The sequence below is a fragment of the Hemibagrus wyckioides genome, linkage group LG05, assembly GCF_019097595.1.
Source record: "Hemibagrus wyckioides isolate EC202008001 linkage group LG05, SWU_Hwy_1.0, whole genome shotgun sequence".
NCBI classification, from domain to species: domain Eukaryota; kingdom Metazoa; phylum Chordata; class Actinopteri; order Siluriformes; family Bagridae; genus Hemibagrus; species Hemibagrus wyckioides.
In genome coordinates, this window is record NC_080714.1 from 25849256 (window position 1) to 25861653 (window position 12398).

The 12398-nt window shown below is 39.7% G+C and overlaps 1 protein-coding gene and 1 long non-coding RNA gene across 3 annotated transcripts in view; one reads left to right on the forward strand and one right to left on the reverse strand.

The window, feature by feature from the left end:
* The window catches only part of fgd1 (FYVE, RhoGEF and PH domain containing 1), a 60589-nt gene that overhangs the window by 5723 nt on the left and 42468 nt on the right, over positions 1-12398 (reverse strand). For both annotated transcript variants that reach the window (XM_058389451.1, XM_058389453.1), the window contains 9 exons: positions 10375-10613; positions 8613-8769; positions 5274-5412; positions 2728-2786; positions 2160-2306; positions 1983-2075; positions 1140-1219; positions 968-998; positions 774-875 (listed from right to left, as the gene is read on the reverse strand). In XM_058389451.1, coding sequence (XP_058245434.1) covers positions 774-875; positions 968-998; positions 1140-1219; positions 1983-2075; positions 2160-2306; positions 2728-2786; positions 5274-5412; positions 8613-8769; positions 10375-10613 — 1047 coding nt within the window. The remainder of the gene's footprint in view (positions 1-773; positions 876-967; positions 999-1139; positions 1220-1982; positions 2076-2159; positions 2307-2727; positions 2787-5273; positions 5413-8612; positions 8770-10374; positions 10614-12398) is intronic.
* On the forward strand, positions 4425-7490 carry LOC131352909 (uncharacterized). The gene is made up of 3 exons (XR_009204562.1): positions 4425-4801; positions 5007-5055; positions 7087-7490. It is a non-coding gene; the product is annotated as an uncharacterized LOC131352909 (long non-coding RNA).

Sequence of the window (12398 nt, forward strand, 5' to 3'; positions counted from 1 at the left end):
CCCACTTATTTTTTTATTACCTTTATTAGAAGTCTTTTATTTAAAAAATGTATCAAAATAATTTCCTTTGGCAGTGTTTTCTCTAACTCTCTCTCCCCCTAGGCTCTCGTGTGTCTGTCAGGCTCAGTAAAGTAGGTGTGGCCTTTCTGACTGTCAGTCTCAGTAAAGGAGGTGTGGCCTCTGTGTCTGTCAGAGTTTGTGAAAGAGGTGTGGCCATTCTGTCCATCACTCTCAGTGAAGAAGTTGTGGCCTCTTTGCCTCTGGCCTCTTAGTGAAGGCCTCTGTTACTGTCAATTTTAGTGAGGGGGGTGTGGCCTTTCTGTCTGTCAGTCTCTGTGAAGGAGGTGTGGCCTTTCTGTCCGTCAGTCTCTGTGAAGGAGGTGTGGCCTTTGTACTGTTGCTCTCAGTGTAGGAGGTGTGGCCTCTGTGCCTGTCAGTCTTAGTGCAGGAGGTGTGGCCTAGGTGTGTGTCAGTCTCAGTGTATGAGTTGTGGCCTCTGTGTGTGTCAGTCTCAGAGAAGAAGGTGTGGCCTTTCTGTCTGTCACTCTCAGAAAAGGAGGTGTGGCCACTGTTACAGTCAATCATATCTCCATACTGTCATACTTTCACTCCAAATCATATCACACTCAATAACTGTCTGCTTTAATGAAATACTTTATGAATGGACTGGATCACTCATCGAGATTTGCATCACATAATTTTAAGCAGAAAAACTGAAATAAACACAAATCGGTGTTCTAAGTACAAAAACAGACTGGAAGGTGTGGTCTCACCGGAGAGTTGGGGGGCGTGCAGTCGTCCTCACGCACTGAACAGTTCAACATCCTGAACGTCTCCACACTCTGCTCATGCCTTTGGATAGTGGCCTGGATCGCCTGGGAGGAGAACAGCAGATGTAGCATGAGCCATAGAAATAAAAATCTGGACAGATATCAATTGAAACAAAACTGCAAAAGTCAATAGTCACCTGAATCCAGTCTTTCTTCTCTTCTTCAGTCCTATAAGGAAGAGATTGAACACACAGTCAGAGTGCTGCTTGGTGATAAATGTGTCCTCATCATAGCCTCTAATTCCATATGATTTCGGATCAAACAGGGGAGAAACAGCAATCCCCGCCCACAAACACACATGAAACTCACCTGGCCTGCAGTTCGAGAGAGCGCTGTTTTCCTGACACCAGAAAAGTCCGTGGTACGTTCATACTGCTCGTCTCTTTCAGCTGTGAAGCACAACGATGAGTTAACGTCACCCAGTTCAGCGACTGATCTCAATTACCTTCTGGATCACGTTTTCTAGACTATAAGTCAAATGAGTTGGTGCTGAAACTTGTATAGAAAAGTTTTTTATCCATGAGGTAGTTCCTGTTATCGCTATAGACAAAACCAGCCTTTCATTCTAGTATTATTTAGGGTTAAGGGCCTTGCTCTGGGGGCCAGCGGTGGCAGCTTGGTGGACCTAGGATTTGATCTCACAACCTTCTGGTCAGTAGTCCAAAATCCTCACCATAGCAACAAGTTTCATTCTTTTACTCCATTTACATGATGCAGTCATCATACAAGTCCCTGTTTAAGTCGTTGCCATGGAAACGATAATACACTAGCATATTAATAAAAACCTGTGATGTGAATTGCTACTGTCCGAACAGCTTCTATAGAAAATTAGAATTAATACACTTTCTGACCAATCAGAATCGAGAATCTAGCATCGCTGTAGTATTATGGAATTGATATTGGAAAATATCGTAGAGATTTGTCTGTGTAATCATTTGCAACTTCAAATTAAAAGTACCAACATATTAAAATACCATCATTCTCCTTTTTTCTCCAATTTAGTGTTTACTTAATCATTTTTGACTGAAATATTTAACAAATAAGTCATAACACAGGTAGTAGTTATAGCAGTAGCAGTGGTAGTAGAAGTAGTAACGATAGTAGTTGTAGTAATAATGATAATAACCGCAGATGAAAACTATCTGTACAAACCTCCATGCCGTCTACGTCAATCCGCGCCCGCACTCCAAACTTCTGTCCAATCAGTCTGAGTTTAGGGACACAGTACAGCAACCTGTCGTTGAACTACAGCCGGATAGAAGGACGAGTTTTAGTTAAACGTCAAACACGCGTTTTGAAATTCTTTGTAATTTGGCACAAAGCGCTCACCAGTATGAGGTATCTGTCCTGCGAGGTTCCGTTCTTGGCTGACAGTTTGAGGATGTGTCCCTCCTTAATGAGCTCATTAGTCGGGTTCACAATGTCCTCTTCTCCCCCGAGCAGCTCGTACACCTTCAACAACTTCCTCATGCGCTCCTGAGGGACACCGAACGCAGAACAATGGCACAGAAGCTTAAAAAAACTACACAGAGCACTATTCGGATTCACCATAAAAAAACCTGGTAAGGCACGACTTGAGCTAATCAGAGCGGCAGATTTGATGCTGCCAGTCTGAGTGATTTTCTCTCACACAGCGTCAAAGCAAAGCACTGGCAATTAGCAGCCCTAAATGACAGACTCTGGACGTCCCCCTGCTCATGAAAACGATGCCCATCTCTAATTACAAAGCGGATTGGCTAAGTGGCAGTGCGAGCTCTCAGCACAAACACTTCATCAGTGCTGGGAGGAAGTCGAGGGTGATGTCTTGGAGTTCAGCACACACACACTCGCACTCGAGGCTCATACACATGATTCCAGATATTATGTGTGTGTGTGGGGTTTCGGAAAATCTACTCACCATTTTCCTAATGGCTGCGTTGGAATGCTCGGCTGCTGTAGCGATCAGCTCCAAAGATTCTGGTGGAGGGAAATGACACAGTGTGTTTGAAATAAGTGAATATAAGAGGTTATGTTGTACGATATGGGAGAGATGGCTGATGGGTGGGGAAAGGGTGCAGGTTGTATGGAGCAAATAATAGCTGGGGTTTTTATGTGTACAAAATGTCAGTAGTTTTAAATAATAATATTAGTAGTAGTAGTAATAATAATGATAATAACAATTGCAGTTGTAATATTAGTAGTTATAGTATTTGTAGTCATAGTAATAATAATAATAGTAGTAGTATTATGTTAAGGAAGTTCAAAAAATTCTCTAAACAGCATTCCTTTTGCACATATTTTTCTACCAGTGGAATTCTGGGATTTCTCTGTTGCAACTTAAAAAGTAAAAATAACAATATTCCCCTTTTCCTTCAATTTAGTGCTTACTAAATAATGTGCATTGGTAGTAGTTATAGCAGTAGCGGTAGTAGTAGAAGTAGTAACGATAGTAGTTGTAGTATTAGTATTAGTAGTATTAAGAGTAGTAGTAGTAATAATAATAGTAATAGTAGTAATAGTATTTACTAGTAGTAGAAGTAGTAACGATAGTAGTTGTAGTATTAGTATTAGTAGTATTAAGAGTAGTAGTAGTAATAATAATAGTAATAGTAGTAATAGTATTTACTAGTAGTAGAAGTAGTAACGATAGTAGTTGTAGTATTAGTATTAGTAGTATTAAGAGTAGTAGTAGTAATAATAATAGTAATAGTAGTAATAGTATTTAGTAGTAGTAGCAGTAGTAATAATAGTAGTTGCAGTATTAGTAGTATTAGTATTAGCAATAGTAGTATTAAGGGTAGTAGTATTAATAATAATGACAAAAGTAATTGGAATATTAGTGGTGGTGGTGGTGGTAGTAGTATCAGTAATAATAGTAGTAGTTTTAGTAGTAGAAGTAATATGATAGTAGTTGCAGTATTAGTATTATTAGTACTAGCAAAGGTAGTATTAAGTGTAGTAGTAGTAGTCGTAATAATAATGATAATGGTAGTTGGAGTTTTACTATTAGTAGGTTTAGTATTAGTAGTAAAAGTAATAATAATCCTAGTAATAAGAGTGAAAATAATGACAATAGTAGCTGGAATATTAGTAGTAGTAGTAGTAGCTGTAGTATTAGTTATAATAGTAATAATAATAGTACTAGTAGTAAGAGTAGAAGTAATATAATAGAAGTAGTAATGGTTGTATTAGCAGTAGTAATAATAATAGTAGTACTTGTAGTATTAGTAGTAGAAGCCATTATTTTTTTGTCACTTATACATTACAGCCCAGTGAAAGCATATCCCATCTTTGGCTGGGGTCAGAGCACATGGTCAGCCATGATGCAGGACCCCTGGAGCAGAGAGGGTTAAGGGCCTTGTTCAAGGTGCCCAGCAGTGGCAGATTGGCAGTGAACCAAATCAGCAAATCAGAGCCTTAACCACTTGAGCCACCACTGCCCTCAGTAAGAGTTGTGCTATTAGTATTAATAGTAGGAATATTAGTAATAGTACCCTCTTGTAATTAATGAGTAATATAAAATGAATTATAATTCCACCCTCTTGTCTCATTAAAGTGTTAACTGAGCAGTACAGTAAATACAAACGAAAGTCTGGCACGTTTATAAGATTTTTTTTTTTTTAATACTGTGTAATCACTGACCCATTTTACGCCTGCTGGCATTAATCAACTCTCTCCAGCCAAATAAAATTCTTGCTCTGGAACACGACTCCTCCGCACTGGTGTTTTTGTCTGCTTTTCTATGATGTGGTCTTTTCTCAAATTAAATGACGAGAATGAACGTGCTAAAAATGCTTCGAATACCAAGAAGAGGTCTTGATTCTAGTGGAATATTAAAGACGGGGTCAGCTGTGCGTGTTTACAACGACAACAGATTTATAGAGCTAGAATTTATTGCGACCAGCATTTTCATGGAAATGAGGCGACTGTTTCGAGTTTGTTCTTTCAGCGAAATGCGGGTGCTAACATCCAAATGGAGGATAAATGATGAGGTGAGAAATACGGGAGATCCTGCAGCCATAAACTGTTCATTCATTCATTCATTCATTCATTCATTCATTCATTCATTCATTCATCTTGACACTTCACTGTTAAGTAATTGATCTCAGTTTAGACACTCAGCAGGTCTGTAATTTCTAGCTACATTATTGTGATTTTCTAATTGCATTAAAGCTGCTTCCAAACTGTTTTTTTCAGCATGAAGGTCAAGTACGAAGCACTTCTCCTGTCCATGGAAGCTAACTAGGTAAGAAAACATGTCCCAGAGACACAAGCTGGACTTTGCATTCTGGTTACAGAGAAACAGTGAAGGTCTCAAAGCAACAGCTACCTCCAGTAAAAGCAGATGGAGGTCTGTTTACAGTTAACAGAGTCGTCAGGAACACAGAACGCTCTCACTCTCTCTCACGCTCTCTCTCTCTCTCTCTCTCTCTCTCACACACACACACACACACTCAGACTCACTTTGCGCATCTTTAAAATCCTCAGCGTCCTCAGGCAGCCGGTGCAGGTAGTCCTTCAGCAGGAGCTCGTACCGAGGGATCCGCTGTACTGGCTCCAGCATGTGGTGCTGTAGGGTGAGGTTTCCACACATCTCCTCTTTCTAAACACACACACATATGATATGAACTCCTGAGTATAGTTAGAGAGCAACTGATGAAACACTAAACCTAGCTGTATGACATCATTCTTAAGGTCAGTGTTTATAAGGCTTCACAAGCACTAGAGACGAATGACAAACAGCTAAAAAGGCTATCATCGGTCATAAAGACATCTATCATCAATTTGACATAACACCTGACTCAAGCTACAGATTTCAGATGACATAAGGGTATTATGACACTTTTTGGTTTGTAGTCATTAGTCATATAACGCGTCATGACCCCACAACAATACGATACGAAAACCGTCCAAATGCTAATTTAGCACCAGAGAACAAAAAAACATAAATATGTCAGTGCAGTGTCAGGAAATATAACCAGTATAATCGATGTAAGGGCAAAAAAATAAATATACAATATACATAAAGCTGTTATAAAAGTGTCATGTCATTGTCATAGGTCTTAATAAAAGTCCTAGTAATGACATTTTTCTTTACTCAAGAGAACGGTTTAATAGATTCATGCCATTGCCAAAGTATTCCTAAAACTCTAAAAGCAGAAATATTTTCGGCGCTCCTAAGTCATGTCAAGATGTTATAACGTTCTAAAGTCAGGCCAGAAAGCTTCATAACATGTTACGCTGCTTGAGTTTTGTTGTCTTGGCAACAAATTCGTCGAGTTCATTTCTAAAGACAGCTGAAGTGTCGTTAACATATGTAAGAGCTTTTATAAGCCTCGTGGTATGTTTATGTCAGGTTTATTTCAGGGATTATAAAGTGGCATAATTCCATCCTTTGGAAGTTTTTATTATTATTATTATTAAATTAAAAGGCTGTTACGTTATCACCTATTTTGTACTTGTTACTTCTACTGGTTTATATTTTTTAAAAATTCCATTAAAAATGCTGCATAAATAAAGTCATTATTTATTTATTTATTTATTAATTATTATTATTATTATTATTATTATTATTATTATCACTCTGTAACTCAAGCTTTTGTCTGTACCAATATTCATTGGTCTCTTCCGAAAAGGTCCTGAGGACGATTAATTCTCCATCTTGAGGTGCTGGCACATTCGTTATATTTATTTAAAACACTCTTCTATCAACATGCTGCGTTAATTAATAGAAAGCGTTGGGTGACGGGCGCCGAACCGTCAGACTTTTTATTTATTCCTTTGTGCCAGACTTTTTTTGAACTGCATTAATTGTATCCAGTGTGATGCTTTTTTTAAGCACGGGTGTGAATTAAGTAAAGGTGGCTTCTAATTAACACCAGTTGTAACTGTGCGAAAGACGGGAGTTGGCAAGAATTTACGTCTTTCACACATCTGCGGAACGTGTAATGCTCTTACTCATCCCAGACCGGCAGAGCGTTTAACAGAAGGCCCTGCTTCCACTAACCACGGAGGAGAGTATGCTCTCATATCCGAGCCGTCCGCCCACACACACAAAAACACTGGATTATTTTCCAGACCTTTCAAAGAAGGAGCACAGGAATTCATAGAAACGGGTGTTTTGGTTTTTGTTACAAATAAAACGTAGCAAACACTGCTTCCTGTTTCTCTCAGATATACTGAGGATCCATCAGATTGGGAAAGAAAGGAGGGAAGAAATATTGTTGCGTAATCTCGTGTTTATCAGATTCAAAAGAATTTTTTATTTTTTTTGCAGGATTTGTACAGGCTGATCCATCAGGGCTTTAGCAAGATCTCAGAGGTGAAGTATCGGTGCTCTGAACATGTGTACAAGGAAATTTCATTTAACTCTATACTCCACTGTGGTGACCACAAAGAAACACATTAAAACTGACTGAAAATCATTAGAAATCTCTAAAAGGAGACCACCAGAAACAGATTAAAACCATTAGGAGGCACTAGAATTCTCGAAGGAGACCACTAGAAAAACATTAAAACCATCAGGAACCATTAAAATTCCCTAACACCAACAGAAACAGATTAAAACCCCATTAGAAACCATTAGAATTCGGTTCTAATACCAACAGAAACACATTAGGCCTCATTACACACCAGTAGAATTCTCCAAGATCACCAGAAACAAGTTAAAACTCATTAGAAACCAACAGAATTCTCTAAAATGAAACCAGCAGAAACAAGTTAAAACTCATTATACACCAATAGAATTCTCCAAGACCAGCAGAACCGAGTTAAAACTAATCAGAAACCAGTAGAATTCCCTAAAATAAAATTGGCAGAAACACATTATAACCATTAAGACCCACTAGAATTCTCTAGGACTAACAGAAACACAACAAAGCCTACTAGACACCTACAGAATTCCAGCAGAAAAACAATAAAAACCCATTAGAAACCATTAGAATTCTGCTCTAAGACCAGCAGAAACACATTAGAGCTCGTTAGAAACCAATAATATTATCTAAAATGAAACCAGCAGGAACACATTAAAACCATTTAGAATTCTCTAAGACCAACAGAAACACAACAAAATCACAACACAATTCTAGAAACCAATAGAATTCTCAGAGACGAGAAGTAACGAGTTAAAACTCATCAGAAACCAGTAGAATTCCTTTAAAATAAAATCAACAGAAACACATTAAAACCATTAAGACCCTCAATAAACAAAAACAAAATAAAAGCCACAAGAAACCAATAGAATTCTCTAAAACCGAGAGAAACACAATAAAACCCATTAAAAACCAATAGAATTCTCCAACACAAGCATAAAAACAATAAAACCCATTAGAAACCAATAGAATTCTTTAACACCAGCAGAAACACAATAAAACCCATTAAAAACCAATAGAATTCTCCAAGACCAGCAGAAACCGATTTAAACGTTAGAAAACAATAGAATTCTCTAAAATAATAAAAAATCAACAGAAGCACATTAAAACTCTTTAGAAACCAATACTATTATCTAAAATGAAACCAGCAGAAACACATTAAAACCATTAGGACTTAATTAGAATTCTCTAAGACCAACAGAAACACAACAAAACCCACTAGAAACCAATAGAATGCTTTGAAACCAGCAGAAACGAGTTAAAACTCATCAGAAACCAATAAAATTCTCTAACACAAGCAGAAACCAAACAAAGCCCATTAGAAAGCAGGAGATATACCTAGGAGACCACTACAACACATTAAAACGTCACCAGAAACGCATTAAAACCCAACAGGAACCTGAAGTCGTCTGAGATGACGAGACGTTCGTACCTGAATGTCATGAACGATGGCTTTAAACTGCGATGAGCGCTCCATCCAGGTGTTCACCAGCTCCATGGCTGTGTCAAAGTTCTTCACATATTCGCCGTACATCTTCAGGAATGGAGCCAGTTTCTGGAGGATGTCCCCGATCCGGGGGTTCACGTCCCTGAGAACAAAGGTCAAGAGTCAAGTCGGGGTCATATGGAGCCGAGCAAACCCGTCCCACATGTGTGCAACCTCACGCATTTCTGACCACACAGGAACGCCCATGAGGTGAGGAGGTCGTGTGGGAACATGTGGAATAACGTGTGCATTTTTGGTGGTGAGAATGAAAAGACTAAGGGATTGGGAGGAAATGTTTTTCCTGACACAGCAGCTGTGGTGCGATTCAGCGAACGGTGGGATCTCTCCCTTTCTCACCGACGCTGTGTCTTTCTCGCTCTTACACTATCTTTGTTCTCTCACACTCCTGCTTACTTTGGCTATGTTTAACCTCCTTTCCACTTTCTGTACCCTCACCCCCCACCCTCCCTCTCTCCAGCCTTCCTCCGTCTTTCTCTCACTCCCCTATTACTTCCATCTTCGTCCCTTTACTTGTTTTTATGAAATTCCTCCATAGTTCAAACTGCAGGCACCAATACAAATTTGCACTTCACACCTCCCTGTGAAACAGCGCTGACCGAGAGAAAGATCACTGATGAAATATTTGTCCATTCTTTCCCTGTCTCCAGCAGTTGGGCTATGATTTCACCAAGAATTTTTAACTGCAAATGAACATGCATAATTTAACTCCTTTTCCCACAGGCCCAAAAATAGAGTTTCCTCCTGTTTTTGTTGTGTCCATGTTGATGATTGAGTGTCTTTGTCATGTTCCACTCCACTGTGGTTTTTAATATAAAGCTCATATGAAAGTGGACACTCAGAACTTTAAGAATTTGTATTTGTGTTTTAGGGTTTTTTTTTTTCTTCTAATTCTTCAAAGTAAATGTTTAGTAAACCCATTTCTGCTCTCTGAGACGCCCCAAGTGCTTGTTCATCTAAAAAGCGTCTAAAATTTGAAGGTGTTTATCTTCATCCACTAAAATTATTTGAAGGTTATCCAACAGAGGGGAAAACACATGTCTGAAACACACTGAAAGCCAACAGAGTCCTGACTCATTTTATCTCAGACTCGCGGCCACAAAGTAATTTATTTGTTTACGCTGATTGAAAATGTCCCATAAGTCGATTTCCATTCTGCCGGTGCCCAAGGGCCCAACAGTGGCATCCAGAGCCTTAACCACTGAAGCTCCGGATATTAATTCCGATATTTCCGAAATCCAAATTCCCAGAATATTTAAATAAAAAACACCTTGTTTCTAGCTACAGGTGTAAAACTAAACCAGTCTGAGACGCCCCAAGTGCTTGTTCATCTAAAAGGCATCTAAAATTTGATGGGGTGAAGTCCTGACTCATTTTATATTATAAAAGAATTCATTTGTTTATGCTGATTGTAAATGTCTGATAAACGCCAGTGTACTGTTAACAACGGTTTATTTAGGAGCTTGTACCTTGTTTGTACCTGTCTGATTCGTATCCTAGCAACAGAAAAGGTGAAATCCAGTTATACAGGACGAATACAAGCAAAGCGGTGCTACTGGTCAACAATGCAAATCCTCATGTTATAGATCAGAAAGTTGCCAGTGTTGATCTTTTTCTGTCTTTTTTTGTCACGTTTCAAGTCTGTGATACAAAACCTTTCATGGCTTCCTCCTGCCCCATATTCACTCACCACTCCTCCATGCGTTTCTCCAGCGCTGGCAGAAGGAACTGTTGATGGAAGCAGTAGATAGAGCAGATGTTGGAGAAGATGCCCATCACCACCTCGCAGGGGAAAGAGCCTCGCGCTCGCGCCTCCTCCATCAACCGCCCACAGAACACCTGGTCCAGGAGGTGAAGCCTGGACACGTAGGCCTTCTCCGTGTGGAGGAGCTCGTTGGCGATGTTAAACACACGCTGCTGAACTGATAGCTGTAAGGCACAACACACACACATACACATCTGTTGGACATCTGGATTGACAGTCTGAAAATGTGGTGAAACCTCCTGCAAGCTTGACATTTTTCAGTGTGCAGAATCTTCTAAGGTCCATGTTCTCAGGCTCACAATCACAGATCCAACTATCCTTCCTTAGTGTCTCTGATCAGTGGCGCAGGTGGTAATGTGATGAGATTCTCAAGAGGAATCCAATCAAACCTGCAACTCTCGCTCGCTTCGAATGCAGCGCGGTGACATGTTCATAATGAATATTGAGTAGATTTCACGTTGATTTTTTTTGCTGCAGGAATAACCAGATGGCTGCGTCTGATTTCGAGGATCATTTGCATTCATTAAATCCTCGGTGCTACGATGCCGAATTTCACTTCCTTGAATCTTTAATGATTTGTTATTATCTGGTTGGGGGGGGAGGATGGGTGTAACCAAAATCCTGACAGGAATTTTAAGGCTTTTAAGTCAAGAAAATAATATTTTGGCTTTGTGTCATGGATATGAACATCCCAAGAGGCATGATTGTAGATGCCAAGCTGGTTCTTGAGGAAAAAGCTTTCAGGCATGCAGAGCTAAAAACATACACGATAAAAAACCACTCGGATTTATTAGTTTCACAAATATAGCTACGGGAAAAGGTAAACAAACCTGTGCGACGTGTGTCGAGCTCACAAAAAGAAATCAACTCGGCGTGAAGAACAGGAAGCTGGAGGTTTAAATGGATCTATAATTAACTGGTTTTAAAACATTTTCTATTTCAGTTTATTTTCTCTTTATTTTTGTTTGTTGGTATAAAGCTCCAAAACACATTGCGTGTCTACAACCCAAATTAAACACCAGGTTTTGGTTCACTTCCTGCCTGCAGTCGGCTTGATTCAGGGTCGACTCGCTTTCTCGCTCCGGATGCACCGCTCTCAAACGCTCAGGAAAAACCTCGTCTAGATGCTTTCAGAGCTCGTGTTTTGTTTCGGTTTGGATTGTAGCGGAGTCCGATTGCTGTGCTCTGCCTAAAAAAATTCCCTGATGGGGAATACACAACTAGGCTGCATTCAAACAGACCGAAAACTGCGTAATCGGAGGAATCCTAAACCACCAGAGGAATAACTGAGATGTCGGAAAAAATATCACGGTTCTTGTTGCACTGCTTCACCCACGTCGTTCATTTCTGCCCGCAACCGAACAAACAATTTGCCGGCATTTTAATCTTACAAATATAACATTAAAATTAATACTTTATATCCTGAATTTATTTACAGTGGAACCTCGGCATAGGAATTGAATTCGTTCTGGAGGTGAGTTCTTACGGAGAAAGTTTGTATTGCGAAACCAATTTTCCTATCAGAAATAATGTAAATGCAGATAATCCGTTCCAGCTCCCAAAAATATGAGCAATATTCCCAATATGAAGCGTATGTAAACTGTACGGCTGCTTACAAAGAACTGACCCAAGCCAAGCATTCCATGTCAAGGCTCCTCACAGGAAGTCGTGCCACCAAGCTTGGGCTAAAAATAGAACAGAGCACCCACGCCACCAATCTGTCAACAAAAAAACGGCCGAAAAATCACCTAGCTTTTGAAGGCATGCCGAAGGTAACGTTGGTATCGTGGGTTGACTCTTTCCAAACAGCTTTCACTGACTGGAAAACAATCTGTGAAATTTGTAAACTCGCTTCCCTTGGCTTTCCACTGATGCTAACAAGTTTTGAACGGCTCCCGGACGCACACGCAAGTTAGCCGGCGTTCGGTTCAGTTCATTCGAATTGTCCG